Source organism: Henckelia pumila, chromosome 3 (genome assembly GCF_033568475.1).
Source record: "Henckelia pumila isolate YLH828 chromosome 3, ASM3356847v2, whole genome shotgun sequence".
In the NCBI taxonomy this organism is placed as follows: Eukaryota; Viridiplantae; Streptophyta; class Magnoliopsida; order Lamiales; family Gesneriaceae; genus Henckelia; species Henckelia pumila.
Genome location: NC_133122.1, coordinates 191,056,677 through 191,077,473, shown reverse-complemented (window position 1 = coordinate 191,077,473; position 20,797 = coordinate 191,056,677). Strand labels below are relative to the sequence as shown.

Sequence of the window (20,797 nt, the reverse complement as noted above, 5' to 3'; positions counted from 1 at the left end):
CTATGTCAGCATGTTAATCTTGAATCTTAATTATGATGTATATTTTAGTTTGTAAATAGTTATTAAATTATGATTCAATATATTTATTTTGACGCATAAATATTGATATTTGGAATATAAATTGTAGATGTATATTGTATGCATGCAATACATATATAATCATTAATATAAAAGTTAAAAAAACCCATAAAACGTGAACTAGACAATGTATATAAAAAAAACTACACAATTAAACGAAAAGTAACACAAGTAAAAAATAAATAATTGTCTATTACCTATAGCTTACTAATATTGAATTCTCAAAATTGGGGAAAGTGAGAGACTTTTATTTAGCTAAAAAAAAATCAAAAACTAACATTTGATTGAGCTACAATGATTCACTACAAAGTTAGTGGATTAAAAGATGCAACACAACGTGAACTATTGAAAATATTAAATGAGTTAAGTTGTATAAAACTCAAATATACAAGTATCTTTTTTAGTGTAAATTAAGAGTTCACTCACCTTAAGTGGTTATGTTGCATCATTGTAAAAAATCAAAGTTCATAGACTGTAATTGTGATGCCCGAGACTGACAAGAGGGTGGAGAATAATCGTTGGTGTCAAGAAGTTAAAAGAATTAAGCGGCTCTTGACAGGCTTTTAGGAGAAGAAGAATTTGAATGAACTGATTTTATACCGAAATGAGAGAGGTCTCAGACTACGTAGGTATGTGACTGAACGGTTTGAGCTTGAAAATTTTGATAGGAACTACTCATATCATCAAGGTGAATATCTTCTTTTTGAGATTTCATCGTATATATGAGAACTCCAAAGTTAAGCATGCTTGACTTGAGACAATTATAGGATGGACGACCCTTGAGAAGTTTCAGAGGATGTGTGCGAGTGAGGACGAACATAAGCATGCTGGAAAGATCCTTGTTGATATAGTGGGGATAGTCGTCGGATCTGGAATGTTATAGTATGTATCATTGATTGCCCAAAAAAATGTATTGAGAGAATAATACATATAACAAAAGACCAAAAAAATGTAATAAAATCCATAATAAGACAAACAAAAGAAAATTATACGATAAAAAAAATATTACAAAATTTAATCCATTTTTTAAAAATAATTAAACAAATATGTTTATTTCAAAATCGATTTGAGAGTAATTATTTAGCATGAATTGTCAAAATTTTCAATACTACTGTCAAAACAATTTTGTAGAGTAGTTTAATTGTGTTTTGAATTATATTACTCCAACACGTGTTTTCCACGTGCAACACGTGCATTATTGCTAGTATAATTACATAATCAACTAATTAAGGTATGACCTTCAAATTAAATAGAAATTAGTAGCATAATAAGATAATGAAATGTGTATCAATATTCATTAATAAATTGAAATCTGAATCTGATAGATAAACATCTAAAAGCCAATAGTATGGTATGTATTTGCACTGAGAATCAATCAATGAGTACATGGTGGGAGTGGAGACCCACATAAACCATGGTTTCCCGAAAAGGCAGAGGCAGGAATGTTGGTCTTGTGGGGCGGAATCTCTCCGCTCAATCTGTTATCAGAAACATCAATGTTTTTTAGAGATTCAAGATTCAATACCTCTCCCGGAATCCCTCCACTCAAATCATTTTGTGACAGTAAAATAGTTTCCAGAAACTTAGCATCACCCAGCTCTTTTGGAATTCCCCCTGACAATCCATTACTCACTAATTCCAGCCTCTTCAAATAAACAAATGTTCCCAGAGATTTTGGTATTTGCCCCCTCAGTGGATTGTGAGACAGGATCAGCCTCTTGAGGAAATTCCCCTCTGGTTTTTCTCCAATGATATCATCTAGAGTCCCTGAGAACATGTTGTACGAAACATCTATGGTATAGTAGTGGCCCAGTGTAGATTGGTTATTTTCGGAGAATACTTGTCGGAGGTCCCCGGAGAACCTATTGGAGTGAAGATCAAGGTCTTTGGGGAGATACTTGAGTTCATCGGGGATCGACGAATGGAACCTGTTATTAGATAGATTCAGGGAAAAAAGTTGTCATGTTCCCAATCCAGACAGGCAGTTTCCCCGTAAATGCATTGCTGGATAAGTCGAGAGTCGAAAAAGATGAAGCAGCCAGCCAAGTTGGAAGATACCCTTTTAAGCCTGTTCCCGCGAGAAACAGTTGAAAGGGTTGTAATTTCTGAAACAAATCTGGGATCTTACCTAATCCCAGAGGATTAAATGAGAGGGACAAAAGCTGTAGATTTTGTAATTTAATAAACTCGGATGGAATTGGGCCGGAAAGTCGGTTTCTTGACAAATCCAGGAAGAACAAACTACCCTTCAAATTTCCAAGACTCGGAGGGATTCTGCCTGTAAATTGGTTGCTCGATGAGTAAAACTCTATGAGATTTGTAAGATTTCCCAAACTTTCAGGTAGCTCTCCCGAAAGCCTATTATTATCGCAATGGAGTTGCTGAAGTCCTGAAAGCTTGCCAATTGAAGGTGGGATACTTCCTGTCAGATTGTTTTCTCCTAATTTTATGTATTTCAGACTAATAAGCTTGTCTATACATGAAGGGATGTTTCCTGTCAGAATATTTCTGTAAACAGACAAATCCTCAAGTTTGGAGAGGTTGCATATGGAATTTGGAATCACACCTGTTAACCGATTTGAATACAAATGGAGAGTAACCAGCTTTTTCAATCGTCCAATAGTTTCAGGGATTTCTCCAGACAAGTTGTTTTCGTGGAGATCAATTTTATTTAAGGACTCCATGTGACCGATAGAATACGGTATTGGTCCAGACAAATTATTTTCCGACATATCCAGCAACTCAAGCGAAGTCAAATTCAAGAATATATCGGAATGGATGGAACCAGAAATATGGTTGTTGCGAAGATACAGAGTTTTCAATTGGTGAAGGTTCTTGAATGTGACTGGAAACGATCCCGTGAGGTTATTATATCCAAGAAAAATATGATTTAAATGCAACAGCTTACCAAATTCAGTTGGGATAGGACCCTCTATAGATTTAAGGTTACTGAGATCAAGAAATTCAAGAAAAGTGAGGTTTCCAAGAAATGGAGAAAGGGTACCGGTCATCCATGTGTCCATCGGTACATCGAGGGAAAACACGCCTGGACAGGAGACCACCCGATCGGAAGAGCAAGAAACACCATCCCAATCTTTGCAGCAATCTGTCCGAGGAGTCCATGTTTGAAGTAGGCCTATAGGGTCCTCAGTGATTCTGCTTTTCAAGTCTAGCAATACTTCTTCATCACTTGGATGGCATGTCTTTGGTATCATTGGTGAAGAAGAGGCAAAAATTATTGAAACATGGAACAACATAAACATAATATAATCTTTTCTTGAATGAACATCCATCCAAACAAATATCAATGTACTGAGTATTTAATTTGGTTTCAAAATGTTTGAAGGGTGGTTGATTGATTGATTTTAGATGGCTCACGCCATATTTAAACATGAATCCAATGTGATCTTCACAACTTTTCAAAGCTTCTAAAATGGACAAGAATCATTGGGATCAATGAATTAAATCTTCCCGATTACGAAATGTGTAGATGGAATTTAATTAGATAGCCACAATATTTTTGACATATTTTGTATGCGAAAGAATCACGACGTTGACCAAATGTTCATTATGAATATTTTTCAAAGAGCATGCCTTATAGGGGACGTTATATTGGATACAAAATATTCCATTAATTATCTAGCATTACATAACTTACTAAAATTGATATATTGATAAATATTAGTTACTTCAAATTTATCTTATAATCGTCCAAGTTACATAACATTCCAACATGTACAAATCTTGCATGGTTTACTGAGATGATTTTTATCATTAATGTAAAAAAATTACGTCTTTGTATTTTCATTAGATAGCTACTCCACTTTCACACCTAATTATATCAGCTGCATACCTTAAATAGTATATACTAGTTACATGATCCACATAGTTTTGGTAATGTAAATTAGGAGAATTTAATTATTATCTTCCAAGATCCTGCTTCAAGCAAATGCATCAGATTTAAGGAAAAATAATCAACAAAAAAACTAATTATTCTAATAAATACCGATAGTCTGATAATGTTTTTGAAACATATTTTACATAAAGTTAATTTGTAATGACAAAAATTATAAAAAAAACAAAAAAGAAATCAGGTGTACTTTTTTTTTAAAAAAAAAAAGCAAAACAAACTAATTTATTAATTGGAATCAAAAGAGGTAACAACCTGCTGAAAAAATAATTTTTTTTGCATAAAATATATATTAAAAAAACCACATATAAACAATATGAACCAACAGATCTTGACACACTAGCTATATGTACGTTTATTGAAATATTAAGGACTAAAGTAGATATTTTTCATTTAAATGAAAGTTATTTATTTTTGAAATTTTACGAGAGTTTAATGTAAAATAAAATGTTGTATATCTTATTATATTATTAAAGTAGAGAATTTTTAATTAACTAAATTTCAATATGTTACAAATTCCTCCAAATCACATTATTTATTCACATGTATATTTTTCATGTCCTCACTAATCTAATCTTATTGAAAAATAGGAGTTCAATTGTGTAGTGTCCATTTTGCTCTTGTACCAACATTGAAGATTATTAATTATTAAATATTAAAGAGAGTGAGTTGAATTGTCTTTCTCTTAATTTATTAATGTGTTAGATAATTTTTTATGGTTACATAACTTTTTTGTTCATCCGATTTTTTATGGATTATCAATTTATCACTCTTCAATTAATATTAAAATTAAATAAAATTATGCGACTCTTAATTTATTAATGTGTTTAGATAATTTTGAAGTAATATAATTTTATTTTCTTTTTTTGAGATCAATTTTATTTTCTTATATGAAAAATGACAATTAATCTTTTGTTTTCTCAAATTAATCTATATAAATATATTTTTACAATTGAAATCTTATAATTTATTAAGATGAAGATAGGTCCGCAATTACAAGTTTAATCAACCACAAAGGAAAAGATCTGCTCCCAAACAAAATGAGAGGAGGATGAAAAAGCAAAAGCAACAATCAAGTCAGTCACCCGATTAGCTGATCACCGAATATGATAAAGACGAGTAAAGTGAGCCTCCAGAAGTCTACTAATATCTAAATTTCACTTAACTAACAAACTAAGATAGTGTTTGCAACCTCTAAAAATAAATGATTATGGAGATTCTCTTAACAAATTAATAGGTTGCAAAAACTACCTAAAAGTTACAAAATAATATACCATGTGCAACGCACGTTTCGTTACTATTTTATATAAATTCCCGAGCACATATTTTTTTTATATAAAAAAAGTTATTTGAGGAAAATTGAAAAATACATGTTATTAATATATATTTATGAGACGTCGATTTAATCTATACCTACATTGAAAGATAATATTTCGACTTAAAAAATATTATATTTTCATTGGTCAAGTTATGAGATTCTACAGTTTTATAAGAGTTTTTGTGAAAAAAAAAACCATCACAAATGTTAATATAAATAAAAAACATGTTGAAAAATAATTTTTTTGGATAAAATATATATATTAAAAAAAAACCACATCTAAACAATATGAACAACAGATCTTGAAACACTAGCTATAGCCTATATGTACGTTATATTTTTTTATTTTCAAATAAAAGTTACTTATTTTTGAAAAATTTTATATAAAATAAAATGTTGTATATCTTACTATATTATTATAGTAGAGAGGCTGAAATTAACTAAATTTTGATATGTAGAGAATTCTTCCAAATCACATTATTTATTCTCATTTATATTTTTCATGTCATCACTAATTTATCTAGTTTCCCGAGCACATGATTTTTTTTTTTTTTAAAAAAAGGTTATATGAGGAAAATTGAAAAATACACGTACGTTTTATTAATAATATAACTACATAATCATTAATCATGGTATGATCATCGAATTAATTCAAAATTAGTGAGCATACGAGAATGAAATATGTTAATAAATTGCAATCTGAATCTGATTAATCTAATCTAATCTATCTAATCTGATCTGATCTATCTAATCTAATACTCTAATACTATTCTAAAAGTATGAGTTTGAATTGTGATTTTACATTATTATCCCTCAATTTGGTATATTAAAAGTTTTAGCCAAATTTATATATAAATATAAATATTATAAATACATACAACATTAATCTAATATAATATAATCTAATCTAATCTAATCTAATCTAATCTAATTCTAATCTATTTCTTCTACTATAAAAGTATGAATGGTGGACAAAATTTTTCATTGTGAATTTATAACTTTGCCCCCAAATTGTGTAGGAATCAAAAATTATTTATGGGCAATTATGGAAAAATGAGGTAAAAAACAAGGGCAAAAAGGGATTAAAAATTTAGTCAAACATTAAGAGGTGATTTATTGCATAGTAATGAATATGAATTTAACTTTTTCATTTATATCAAATTATTACCTCAAAATTAATTATTGATAAACTATGTATACTATATAATATAAAATTTCACACACAATGTTTGGCTAATAATAAAAAATATATATATATATATAGACTAATGTTTATCTACTTCACTATCTAATTCAATGAAAAAAATATTGATTCAGAAGTCTATGTATATAACTTAGAAACTTGAATATATCACAAGTGAAAAATAAGACACTATACAAAAATATTTAGCACATTAGATACAAAATGATATATAAATGAAAGTATAAAGTGGTGAAAAAATATGCTCTAAAACATTAACTCAAAATATTAAATGGCCAAAAAAATGAATCTTTGATCTTTGTACCAATTCATATATAATATTATTTTGTCAAAGTGATCACAAAAATGCATTAAATTTTATTTATTTTAGAGTGTATCTTTGTAAAGAATAATTAATAATTATTGATTAATAAGCTACGTACATAATAATAAATTTACATATCAATGTTTTTTGTTGAAATGATGTTACCGCGACCATTTTTTTAAAATCAAACAAATTAATACCATCATCGTAAACAAAATAGTGTTAAGTATAGAATTACTAAAGCATTAACTTTTGAAATAAATCATCAATAAATAATTGAAATAAATCTTGGATATTTGAATTTCTGTCTATTAACTTTAAATATTTAAAATTTTTTTAAAACACTATGTCATTTTTAATATAATCATTTATTTATTTTTGAAAAGTTTTTATTAATATACTATTTAAATTGTCCTCATAATAGATCTTTGAAATAAATCATTATAATAAATAATTGAAACAAATTTTAGATTTTTGAATATGTCTATTTATTTCAAATATTTTATGAAAAATGTTTAAATGATATATATATATATATATATATATATATATATATATATCAGCATTTATTATTTTAGAAATTTGAATTACTCTATATTTACTTTTAAATTTGTTTTTATAATTTGTCAAAATAATATTTAATTTTACTATATGCATTTTTTTATTTTGCAAAACTTTTTAATATACTATTTATTGGTGACAATAATCTATTCCTTAATTGAATTGTAATAAAAATTATTACAAAATTTACATTGGAATATTGCAAATACATGGACGAAGTGAGTATGTATCAAAATTTGACACTATTAATAGTAGAGAGAAATAACGTAAAAAAACATATAAGTTTTATGTATGACAGATATTTGACACAATTAATAGTAGGATATAATTAAAGTAAAAATTATAGAATTAAATAGAGTCCATTTTTTATTTAATTTAAATATTTTAAGAAAAAACTATTACAATCCCTATTATTTATTGGTGACAATAATCTATTATTTGATTGATATTAATATATTATTACAAAATTAATATTGAAATATTACAAATACATAGACGAAATGATGTGTAATTACATATAAAATGCATGTATCAAAACATGACACTATTAATAGTAGGAGAGAAATAAAGTAGAAAAACATATAAATTTTATGTGTGACAGATATTTGACACCATTAACAGCAGAATATATCTAAATTGAAAGTTATAGAATTAAATAGAGTCCATTAATTTTTGTTTATTTACTTTAAATATTTTTTGAGAAAATATGATGTTACAATCACTATTATTTATTGGTGACAATAATCTATTCTTTGATTGATATTGATATATTATTACAAAATTAATATTATAATATTGAAAATACATGGACGAAATGATGTATAATAACATATAAAATGCATGTATCAAAATTTGACACTATTAATAGTATCAAAGAAATAAAGTACAAAAACATATAAATTTTACGTATGACAAATATTTGAATAAATTAACAGTAGGATATATCTAAAGTGAAAGTTACAAAATTAAATATAATCCATTAATTTTTGTTTATTTATTTTAAATATTTTTTTAGAAACTTCACTGTTACAATCATACTATTTATTAGTGACAATAGTCTATTCTTTGATTGATATTAATATATTATTACAAAATTTAAATTAGAATATTGCAAATTCATGGACAAAATTAAAAAAAAAATAAATAACGTATAAAATTAATGTATAAAAATTCAACACAATTAATAGTAGGAAGGAAGTAAAGTGGAAGAACATATAAATTTATGTATGACAGATATTTGACACAATTAATAGTAAGATACAACTAAAGTGAAAGTTATAGAATTAAATAGAGTATATTTACTTTAAATATTTTTTGAGAATTTGTCAAAATGTATATAAATTTAGTGTATGCATTTGTTTGCAAGGTGACAATATTCTATTATTTACCCCTACATTCATACTTTTATAGTAGAAATATAAATAAAATAACATATAAAATTAATGTATGAAAATTCAACACAATTAATAGTATGAAGAAAGTAAAGTAGACAAAATGTATATAAATTTAGTATATGCATTTGTTTGCAAGGTAAAAATATTCTATTATTTGATTGAATAATATTGATATATTATAAAAAAATTATATTGGAATATTACAAATAATAGACGTATTAAGAGAGAAATAACGTAGAAAAACATATAAGTTTTATGTATGACAGATATTTGACACAATTAATAGTAGGATATAATTAAAGTAAAAATCATAAAATTAAATAGAGTCCATTTTTTTTTATTTAATTTAAATATTTTTTTGAAAAACTTCACTGTTACAATCTGTTGAATCCGATATTTTGGTGATAACAAACAACAACTCATTGTATAGGAATGTGCTGCCAACCATTGTATTTCAGGAATCTACTACAACTTCTACCGGAAGCTTGTCAACCGCCTTTGCTCTCGACCGGCTGAAGTCACAAGCCTATCGACTGGCTATCAAAACCAGCAGAGGATAAATCTATCTACCGGAAGCTTGTCAACCGCCTTTGTCTCTCGACCGATTGAAGTCACAAGCTTATCGACTGGTTATTCAAACCAGAAGATGACAAATATCTCTACAGGTAGAATGCCAACTGCTTATCAGGATATCTCAAGACAAGTACCTGTGACAAGATGTTCTTTGCAAGATCTTTTATTAAAAGCAGAACCGGCGTGTCAGAAGATATGTTGACTCCTGCAATCGAGACAACAGGTTGCACCAAAATGGCAAAAACACAGAATGACTACAGATAAAGCATTCGACCGTTTATTCCAGTTTTGGACCCTGGAAGTTGTCTGCAGTGTACGATCTTCATGCAGAATCATCAATGCATTTATGAGCATTAAATGTGCATTCAATGCAGCATCAGAACGTTCAAAATAAAGACGTTGATGATTGACCTATATAAAGGGAAGATTGCTCAAGAAGTGATACAACAACAAAAAAAAAGGGGTAGACAACAAAGAGAGACAAGCAACTCAGAAAAATCTCAATCAACTCAATCACTTGAATAATATCAGAAGTCCTCATCTGATATACTTGAGCACACTTACAAGATCATTCATTTGCTGCTCAAATAAACCCTCGCCTACAGTTCACATATCTGATCGTCAAGGATCATCCTAGGGTTTTCAAGCCTCTCGACCGCTCTGCAGTTTGAGAAGCTCAACTCAACTATACTCATTGTTGAAGAGAATTGAAGCTACTCTGAAAGCTTCCACCAGTCTGATAAGAACTGAGAATCTTATCTGTGTAAATCTAGGAGTTTCGGATTAGGCATTGGATAAGTCCTAAGTCTGAAGTGGGTGTATTACAAGACGTTGTAATAACCAAAGTCTTCTAGTGAATTCCTTCCTAAGTGGAAGAAGGGGAGACGTAGAAGGATTAAGTCTTCGAACTTCCATAAATCGTGCCTTAGTCTTTACTGCTATTTATCTTACATTCTGCTCATACATTGCATTATAAACTTTGCATCACTAAAACCTCTGAACTATTTCCGCACTATTTAAGTTGTTCAAACCGTTTTAGAAGTTGAGAAAACAGATTAAGTGAACTAAACCTCACTTGATCATTTTGAAGAAAAAGAAGAAAAGTTTCAGAGTGTATTCACCTCCCCTCTACCCTCTGAACCGATCCCAACAAGTGGTATCAGAGCGGGTTCCTTTCTCAACTGCTGATCTGAAGTTTTAAAATCATGACTTCTTTCAACAGAATTCCTATGTTTTCTAAAGAAGAGTATGATGATTGGAAAATTCGCATGCAGGCACATCTTGCAGCACAGGATGATGACATGCTATATGTCATAACAGACGGTCCTATCAAAATTATGAAGGTCAACCCAGCTCTAGCCGATGGTGCAGGACAAATGATTGAGAAACCAAGAGCTGAGTGGACCACTGAGGACAAAAAGAAGGCCAATCTTGACAATGTGGCCCGGGACATCCTATACAAAACACTGGATAAGAATATGTTCAGCAAAATCAAGTCATGTTCCACAGCAAAGGAGATTTGGGAGAAGCTCACTCAGCTATGTGAAGGGAATGACCAGACAAAGGAAAACAAGCTCACTTTGGCCATTCAAAAATATGACAACGCCAAAATGAAGCCAGGGGAAACCATGGCTGAATTTGATGAACGGTTCAGTAGTATCATCTGTGATCTTATTGCTTTAGGTAAAACTTATACTAACCGTGAAATTGCTGTGAAGGTTATGAGAGCTTTACCCAAAGAATGGGAGATCAAGACAGTGGCCATGAGAGAGTCAAAAGACTTAAGCAAGGTTGAACTGCATGATCTCTTTGCAGATCTCAAAGCCTACGAGTTCGAGCTCAACATGAGAACAAAAGATGAACCATCTACTTCTCAACCAACCAAGGCCTTAACCTCAACCGTGATATGTCCACCGGTCGAGGAAGCTCCAAAGAGATCAGCTGAGCAAATCAGCAATGAAGCCATGACACTCTTTGTCAAGAAATTTGGTAGATTTATGCGTAAAAACAATTCTAAATTTAAAAATTATCATAAATCGGACCATACAAAGGATGGTCCTACTTGTTTTAACTGTGGCAAGTCAGGCCACTTCATTGCAGACTGCACCAAGCCTAAGAACAATGATCAGAAGCAATTCTCCGAAAGAAGAAGGGGTAAGGAGGATAAAAGAACGTTTAGAAAAGGAAGAGACCAAAGGGTTCTAGTAGCAGACGAAAGCAAAAGCAAGTGGGCTGAGTCTGACTCTGACAACTCCAATACCGGAAGCTCTTCAGATGACAGCGATGATGAAAAAGTGGAATGCCTTATGGCCGACATCGAAGAAGAAGCTGAGGAGGTATTTGACTTTGGCTCACCTGAATTTACTCACAGTGATTTAGTTACTGCTTTACACGAAATGGCTAATGAATACAAAGCATTATCCAAGGAGTTCGAGGAAGTAAAGGCAGAAAGAGCTGACCTAAAAGATAAGTCAAGCAAATCAAGCTGCATGCAGCAAAAAGAGCTTGATGGTCTTAAGGTCAAGCTAAGTCTGCTGGCTACTGAGAACGACACCTTGAAAAGAGTATTCCAAGCTACCTTGATTGAGAATAAAAAACTACTTGAAACCATTAAGGCTTGGAATAAATCTTCTGTAACCATTGACAAGATTCAAGAAATCCAAAGACCGGTACATGATAAAACCGGTCTAGGGTTTGGAACAAATGAACAGTCTATGGAATCCTGTATTCAGTCAAGCCTGGACAAAGGCAATCTTAACAAAATAAGATTTGTCAGGTCCAGCACGATATATGAACACGATAAGTGCAGCTTTGACAAAAATCAGAAAGTATCTAACGAACGAAGCTCTAAGCATAGAGGGCTGGGATATGTGGATCCCCAGACCTCTAATCAAAGAGGAACTTGGATCAAACCAAAACCTAATGAAAGAAGAAAGGGAAACCAATCTAATTTCAAAAGGCCATGGAATGAGTCTAACTACTCTAAGAAAAGATGGTCAAAGGAGAAGCCTTACCAGTACTTTAATTGCAGGCCAGTTCAAAAGAGGTACAGGCTAACTGATGAAAATCAAAAAGGCAAGCAGCACACAGCAACCTCACAAGCACACACATTTACTGCCTATCGACCGCACAGATTTCTGGACACACACACGGGCAAACCTGTAAGGGTGTTCCAGGTGTGGGTCCCGAAAGGGCTAATCCGACCTGGACCCTACTAGATATGGGTACCAAAAGTTCTTCACTCTTTGCAGGTACTAAAAGTCCAAACGGGCGAGAAAACCACTTCTATCAAGGACACTACCTGGTATTTAGATAGAGGTTGCTCACGACACATGACAGGGAATCCAGAACTTCTAACAGAAGTGGTGTTGTGCAAAGGACCAAAGATCAGCTTTGGAGACAACTCCAAAGGTAAAACCGTGGGTAAGGGTAAGATTATCCATGGTAACATCATTATTAAAGATGTGTTACTTGTTGACAAACTATGCTATAATTTGATAAGTATTAGTCAACTATGTGACAATGATCATTCGGTCGAGTTTCACAAACATACTTGCCTCATAAAAAATGACAAAGGTGAGACTCTTATGACCGGTGTACGAGACCTAAACACCTACAAGGTAAACTGGTCTTGCTCACATATTTCTTCACCTACTTGTCTTACTGCTCATCATGATAAACATTGGTTGTGGCATAAGCGGTTAAATCATCTAAATTTTAAGTCCATTTTTAACTTGAGGAAGCATGATTTGGTTTCTGGTCTGCCCGAAGGAGATTTTATAAAAGACAAAGTTTGTCCTGCTTGTCAACTAGGAAAGCAGGTGAGAGCAACCTTTAAAAATAAAGGGTGTATGTCTTCTTCCAAATGTTTAGACTTACTTCACATGGACCTATTTGGTCCTATACCAGTAAGAAGCATAGGGGGAATGAGATATGCTCTTGTTGTTATAGATGACTTTTCTCGATTTACTTGGGTCATCTTTCTCTCTTCAAAAGATCAAACTGCACCTCACCTGATTAAGCTTTTTAAACGCTTGCAAAATGAACAATCTACTGTGATAGATAGAATCAGGAGTGATAGAGGAACTGAATTTTTAAACACCACTCTTATGACTTATCTAGATGATCAGGGAATCAAGCATGAGTTGTCAGCTGCTAGATCCCCACAGCAAAATGGGGTGGCTGAAAGAAGGAACCGTACTTTAAAAGAAGCAGCCAGAACTATGATTGCTGATTCAAATGTTTCTCAAAGGCTTTGGGCAGAAGCAGTTAACACAGCTTGCTATACTCAAAACAGATCTATGATTAATAAACGATTTAACAAAACTCCATATGAGATCTGGAATGGCACAAAACCTGATATTTCATACTTCAAAATTTTTGGGTGCAAATGCTTTATCCACAACAATGGCAAAAACCATTTGACAGCCTTCGATGCCAAAGCAGACGAAGGAACTTTTATTGGTTACTCAGCCGTTAGCAGAGCTTATCGAGTGTTCAATCAAAGATCACTAACGGTCGAGGAAACCATTCATGTTGTTTTTGATGAATCTACTCTTTGTACAGAACAAACTCAAGGGAGCATAAATGATCTGAGTCATAGACTGGAAAACACAAATCTACAGGAAGAGAGTGACAGTGATCTATATCCTCCAAAGAAGGATGATCCAGTTCCCTCTACCGGGTGTGATCAAACAAGGCCAGAAGTGGATCCATCGGTTGATAACAATCCTCCAGCCAATGATGATCCAGTAAACGAGGACGTTCATCAACCAATTGATGACAACCCTTTAGGGAATTATTTTAGGTGGAACAAAGATCATCCACCTGGGTTGGTCATAGGTGACCCTTCTGCTCCTCGAAAAACACGTGGTCAAATGATTAATGAATTCTTGCATGCAGCTTTCATATCTCAGGTAGAGCCCAAGAAAATAGATGAAGCTCTATCAGATGCCAGCTGGATTGAAGCTATGCAAGAAGAGTTGAATCAATTCACCCGCAACAATGTTTGGCATCTAGTTCCTCGACCGAAAAATCAAAATGTGATTGGAACTAGATGGGTGTTTCGTAACAAGCTCGATGAACATGGCACTGTTGTGCGTAACAAAGCTCGACTTGTTGCTCAAGGATTCAGACAAGAAGAAGGCATAGACTTTGAGGAATCCTTCGCGCCAGTTGCAAGACTAGAAGCAATCCGCATCTTTCTTGCTTATGCAGCCTTCAAGAATTTTAAAGTTTATCAAATGGATGTGAAGTCTGCATTCCTCAATGGTCTACTTCAAGAAGAGGTGTACGTTGAACAACCACCAGGTTTTGTCAATCCTACTCATCCTCAATATATCTATAAACTTGACAAAGCTCTCTATGGATTAAAACAAGCACCGCGTGCTTGGTATGACACATTACTAAAATTTTTACTGGAACATGATTTCCAAATTGGAACGGTCGATAAGACCCTGTTTAAATTTGTAAAAGGTGATCATGTGTTACTAGTACAAATTTATGTTGATGACATTATATTTGGGTCAACTAACCCCAAGTTGTGCTCAAAGTTCTCTAAACTGATGAAGGAGAAGTTTGAAATGAGCATGATGGGCGAGCTAAACTTCTTTCTTGGACTTCAAGTGAAGCAACTTGAAACTGGAATATTCATCAATCAGTCCAAGTATGCCAAGGAATTGGTAAAGAAGTTTGGAATGGAACAATGCTCAACTGTATCTACCCCCATGAGTACATCAATTAAGCTTGATAAATATGAAGGGGGAATTCCGGTCGAGGTAACCATGTATCGAGGCCTTATTGGTTCACTGCTCTATTTGACTGCCAGTCGACCGGATATCATGTATTCAGTTTGTTTATGTGCTAGATTTCAAGCTGCACCTAAGCAATCTCATTTCATTGCTACCAAACGAATACTTAAATATATTAAAGGAACTACTAATGTGGGTCTTTGGTATCCCAAAGATTCAAATCTCAATCTTATTGGCTATTCAGATGCAGATTATGCAGGTTGTAGAATTGATCGCAAAAGTACAAGTGGCACATGTCAATTCCTTGGAGATAGACTAATTTCGTGGTCAAGTAAGAAGCAGACATCAATTGCTACCTCGACCGCCGAAGCAGAATACCTTGCTGCTGGCAGCTGTTGTGCTCAAATACTCTGGATTCAACAGCAGCTTAATGATTATGGGATTCGGTCGAGTGAAGCTCCAATCTACTGTGACAATACAAGTGCCATAGCCATCACTCACAATCCAGTGATGCACTCTAGGACAAAGCACATTGATGTCAGGCATCACTTTATCCGAGATCATGTCTTAAAGAAGGAAATCAGGCTGGAATACATCTCTACCGATCAGCAAGCAGCAGACATATTCACCAAGCCTCTACCGGACGCTAAGTTTTCATATTTTCGAAATATTCTTGGCTTAGTAGATTTAAGTTAGTATGCATGTGTTTAGGGGAATGATTGTCAATATGACATTAATAGATTAGCTGTTACGTTGCCATAAATATTGGCATATCATCCGCCTTTAACTAGTCTCTGACAGGCTTCGTACTAGCAGCTTGGTGCTTTGAACCAAATGACATTAATTGGGCGCCGTGATTATGCTCTTCAAAACTTTTTGAATTTCAAAAATACTTTTCATGACGTCACCCTATGGCCCATAGGTTCCTATATATACTTCTTTACACTCGTATATCAATCTTTCACCTTTGCTAAAAGCTTTCATATTGTATTAAACGCATCATCGAATTACTCTCTAGATTTTGCTTACTCTCTGCTCGAGTTCTTATCTACAGCTATCATGTCGATTCAGAAGACTTGCCTCGCAATCAACTTTGATTCCGTTGTTAAGGCAAACAACGCAGGAATATCTGAGGTCTTCACCATGCTTGAAGCCTCTGGACTGAAGAAATTTCTGGAATGCAGCTCCATCTGCGATTTGCCTGTTTTGAAGGAGTTCTTCGCAACCGCTCAAATCGAGCATGGGACTATCAAATGCTTGATCAAGACAGAGGTCTACTCCTTCAATCAGAAGTTCTTCGCCAGCACATTTGATCTGCCCTCCAGGGGTTTGACAAAATGCACGGATCTTCCAGATGGTAACTGCTCTTATTGGTTGAAGGAGTTCTCAACTACTGATGCTCCGATCAAACTGCCGGCCCAGAAGACATCTCTCAAAGCTCCATTCAGGCTACTGACTAATATCGTGGCCAAGAATCTTCTGGCCAAGGCTGGATCTTACGACAAGGTGACGCTGGAGAAATTTCAATACATGGCTTGTATTGCCTCCAAGATCAACATAAACTGGTCAGACATTCTGTTCAATATTCTATGTGAAATGATCAGGGGCAAAGGGCAATCCGAGGGATTTGCTTTGCAAATCTGCCACATCTTGGGCGTCCTTGGAGTGGACTTTTCCAAGACTGAGCCTCTGCATCCCACCAAATGGCTCAACAAGTCTACGATTCTCAAATTCCTGAACAAGAAAGAGACTGCGGTCGACACCTTGCCCTCAACCGCAAAGGTTATTGCTATCCCTCAACCGCTTTCAACGGTTCCGGTCGTGGCCAAACCAGTCCATACCAAAAAGTCTGCCAAGCGTCAACTGATCATCGAATCTGACTCTGAAGATGAATCACGTGAGAATGTTCCACTGATTCAAGCTTTCAGCAAGTCATCCCCTTCGGTCTCCAAAGCAGCTGTGTCATCCACGCCTGCAGGCGAGAATAAGAGGCAGCACAAGAAGCTAAAGTCTCTTTCTGGACTTGCTCCTACCCTGCCAACGGTCGAGACTACTACCGTTGTTGCTTCTACTGCTCCTCGTCCTACAAAGGGTGTGATAATCCGGGAAGGTGCCTCATCAGCTCCTGAGGTCACTCTAGCTGATCCCAAAGACAAAGGGAAAGGTGTGATGATCTACACACCCAAGGCTCAACCAGCAGCTACGATAGAACTCAATATGATCATCTCTCACGTGCTCCGTACTGTCAAGCGTCATCTACAACATTTTGACAGATGGCATCACTCCCGCACTCACTTGACACTTGCTCAAATATTTCCTAAATGGAAATCTCTAAACGTCATTGAGCAGAAGATGCTTCTATTTGCTGATACTGAAGACATCGTGGAGGCTCTGGGAAGAAGACATCTCATAGACTTGAAGCTTCGAGGAAGCCTGCTATCTCTGCTAATTAATGAGCGTGTCAAGAATTTCAAATCCAAGAGTCCTACCGCTGCCGATGACTTTGTGATTTTGACTGGACTACAGGATAGTCTACGTCAAATCACTCAACTACTTCAGCACTTCCAAGCTCTCAACAATGTCAAAACACCAGCTTCAGCAGCCTGTTTACAAGCTTATGTGCTGGAAGCACAAGTGATGATGAAAACCTTTCTCACTCAAGATCAGGGTGAAGAAGACGTCTATGCTCTCCCTTCTTCAGATGGGATTCTGACCGATCTCATCACTGCTGACCTCTTTCAATCATCTGCTCTAAGATCGAGTGTGGCAGCATCTTCATCGGTCGACCCCTCCTCAACCGCAGTCCAAGCAGTTACTCAACCGGAAGCAGGTGTGATTGCTCACTCCTCTCCAGTGACGACCGCTCACACTTCTCCCGGTCATTCACAAGATGTTTTAGAAGTGGTTGCACAAGAGATACCTGTCACCTCTGTGACAGAGGCTCCTTGCAGTAGTGAAGCAACAGTGCCCCCAACGGAGATATCAAGCACTATTGTATCACCTGCATCTCCAGAACAGCAAGTGACTGATGCTGATCCAGCACTTCAACCGTCTCCATCTACTGAAAAGTTTATGGAAGATCTCATTATGGATGAACCAAGTGCTGATCCTGGTACTCCACCAACCATATTGGCTGCAGTCGAAACTATTACATCTCCAACTGTACCATTATTGGAAGGTCCATCGGGTAGCTCTCCAGCCAGTTCACCCGCACCACATCATCGTGAGTCTAGCCCGGTTTCACCAAGAAATGACCCAGAAGGGCAAATGCTTCAGACTGATGATTCTTTAATTGAAGCCATGGCCGCAGCTCTAGATCATACCTTGATAAATCGGCTTCATGAGCTCATGCAAACGGTTAGGTCCTTCTCTCAAGACATAACAAACTCATCCTTATCGGTCGATAATTCACGCCAGACGATGATTCGGCATTTCGAGACCGTGTCTTGAGACCTTGCTCGTCTGTCCACAGAGATCACTAATCATCATCGCACTCAAATCAACACGCTCTCTACCGTCTCCGAACAAGTTATCCGATCCGAAAACCGCCTTCATAAGCAGTTGAATGATCGGATGGACATTATGCAAGCCACTCTACTTGCTCAAATCGATGCAAAAATAGACACTATGCAAGCCTGCCTTGGCACTCAACTCACTGAGGTCATCCTTCGACTCAACCAAGGTGATGCCAAAAAGGGGGAAGAAGAGCAACGTAGAGCAGCAGAGGCAAGAAGACGTGAAGAAGAGTCCAGAAGAAAAGAAGAAGCCGACAGAAGAAGAAGAGAAGGCGATAGGTCAGGAGGAGCCAGTTGGTTCAAAAGATGAACAACTTATCTCTTCTTTACTTATCGCAGCTGCATTTTATTTTTTTTCTGTAGGTGTAATAAAAATGCTTATTGTACTTAATGAAATTCATTCTCTCAATGAAGTTCATTTTAATGCTTTCATATTGTTCTTGGAGCACTTAAGTTTTGTCATCACCAAAAAGGGGGAAATTGTTGAATCCGATATTTTGGTGATAACAAACAACAACTCATTGTATAGGAATGTGCTGCCAACCATTGTATTTCAGGAATCTACTACAACTTCTACCGGAAGCTTGTCAACCGACTTTGCTCTCGACCGGCTGAAGTCACAAGCCTATCGACTGGCTATCAAAACCAGCAGAGGATAAATCTATCTACCGGAAGCTTGTCAACCGCCTTTGTCTCTCGACCAGTTGAATTCACAAGCTTATCGACTGGTTATTCAAACCAGCAGAGGACAAATATCTCTACAGGTAGAATGCCAACTGCTTATCAGGATATCTCAAGACAAGTACCTGTGACAAGATGTTCTTTGCAAGATCTTTTATTAAAAGCAGAACCGGCGTGTCAGAAGATATGTTGACTCCTGCAATCGAGACAACAGGTTGCACCAAAATGGCAAAAACACAGAATGACTACAGATAAAGCATTCGACCGTTTATTCCAGTTTTGGACCCTGGAAGTTGTCTGCAGTGTACGATCTTCATGCAGAATCATCAATGCATTTATGAGCATTAAATGTGCATTCAATGCAGCATCAGAACGTTCAAAATAAAGACGTTGATGATTGACCTATATAAAGGGAAGATTGCTCAAGAAGTGATACAACAACAAAAAAAAAGGGGTAGACAACAAAGAGAGACAAGCAACTCAGAAAAATCTCAATCAACTCAATCACTTGAATAATATCAGAAGTCCTCATCTGATATACTTGAGCACACTTACAAGATCATTCATTTGCTGCTCAAATAAACCCTCGCCTACAGTTCACATATCTGATCGTCAAGGATCATCCTAGGGTTTTCAAGCCTCTCGACCGCTCTGCAGTTTGAGAAGCTCAACTCAACTATACTCATTGTTGAAGAGAATTGAAGCTACTCTGAAAGCTTCCACCAGTCTGATAAGAACTGAGAATCTTATCTGTGTAAATCTAGGAGTTTCGGATTAGGCATTGGATAAGTCCTAAGTCTGAAGTGGGTGTATTACAAGACGTTGTAATAACCAAAGTCTTCTAGTGAATTCCTTCCTAAGTGGAAGAAGGGGAGACGTAGAAGGATTAAGCCTTCGAACTTCCATAAATCGTGCCTTAGTCTTTACTGCTATTTATCTTACATTCTGCTCATACATTGCATTATAAACTTTGCATCACTAAAACCTCTGAACTATTTCCGCACTATTTAAGTTGTTCAAACCGTTTTAGAAGTTGAGAAAACAGATTAAGTAAACTAAGCCTCACTTGATCATTTTGAAGAAAAAGAAGAAAAGTTTCAGAGTGTATTCACCCCCCCCTCTACCCTCTGAACCGATCCCAACACAATCCCTATTATTTATTGGTGACAATAATCTATTATTTGATTGATATTAATATATTACTACAAAATGTATATTGAAATATTGCAAATACATAGACGAGATGATGTGTAATGACATATAAAATGCATGTATCAAAACATTACGTACACTATTAATAGTAGGAGAGAAATAAAGTAGAAAAACATGTAAATTCTATGTGTGACAGATATTTGACAACATTAACAGTAGGATATTTGCCCCCAAATTGTGTAGGAATCAAAAAATATTTATGGGCAATTATGGAAAATTGAGGTAAAAAACAAGGGCAAAAATGGATTAAAAATTTAGTCAAACATTAAGAGGTGATTTATTGCATAGTAATGAATATGA

The 20,797-nt window shown here is 34.8% G+C and overlaps 1 protein-coding gene across 1 annotated transcript; it reads right to left on the bottom strand.

The window, feature by feature from the left end:
• Positions 1 to 1,454: 1,454 nt before the first annotated feature.
• On the bottom strand, positions 1,455 to 3,375 carry LOC140893209 (uncharacterized). Its single transcript, XM_073302271.1, has one exon. It carries the CDS (start codon positions 3,369 to 3,371, stop codon positions 2,013 to 2,015), a length of 1,359 nt encoding a protein of 452 aa, XP_073158372.1. The 5' UTR covers positions 3,372 to 3,375; the 3' UTR covers positions 1,455 to 2,012.
• Positions 3,376 to 20,797: the final 17,422 nt, after the last annotated feature.

Bases quoted from the DNA above. Each gene is read 5' to 3' on its own strand.
- LOC140893209 (XM_073302271.1), bottom strand. From the start codon at position 3,371: ATGGATGTTCATTCAAGAAAAGATTATATTATGTTTATGTTGTTCCAT.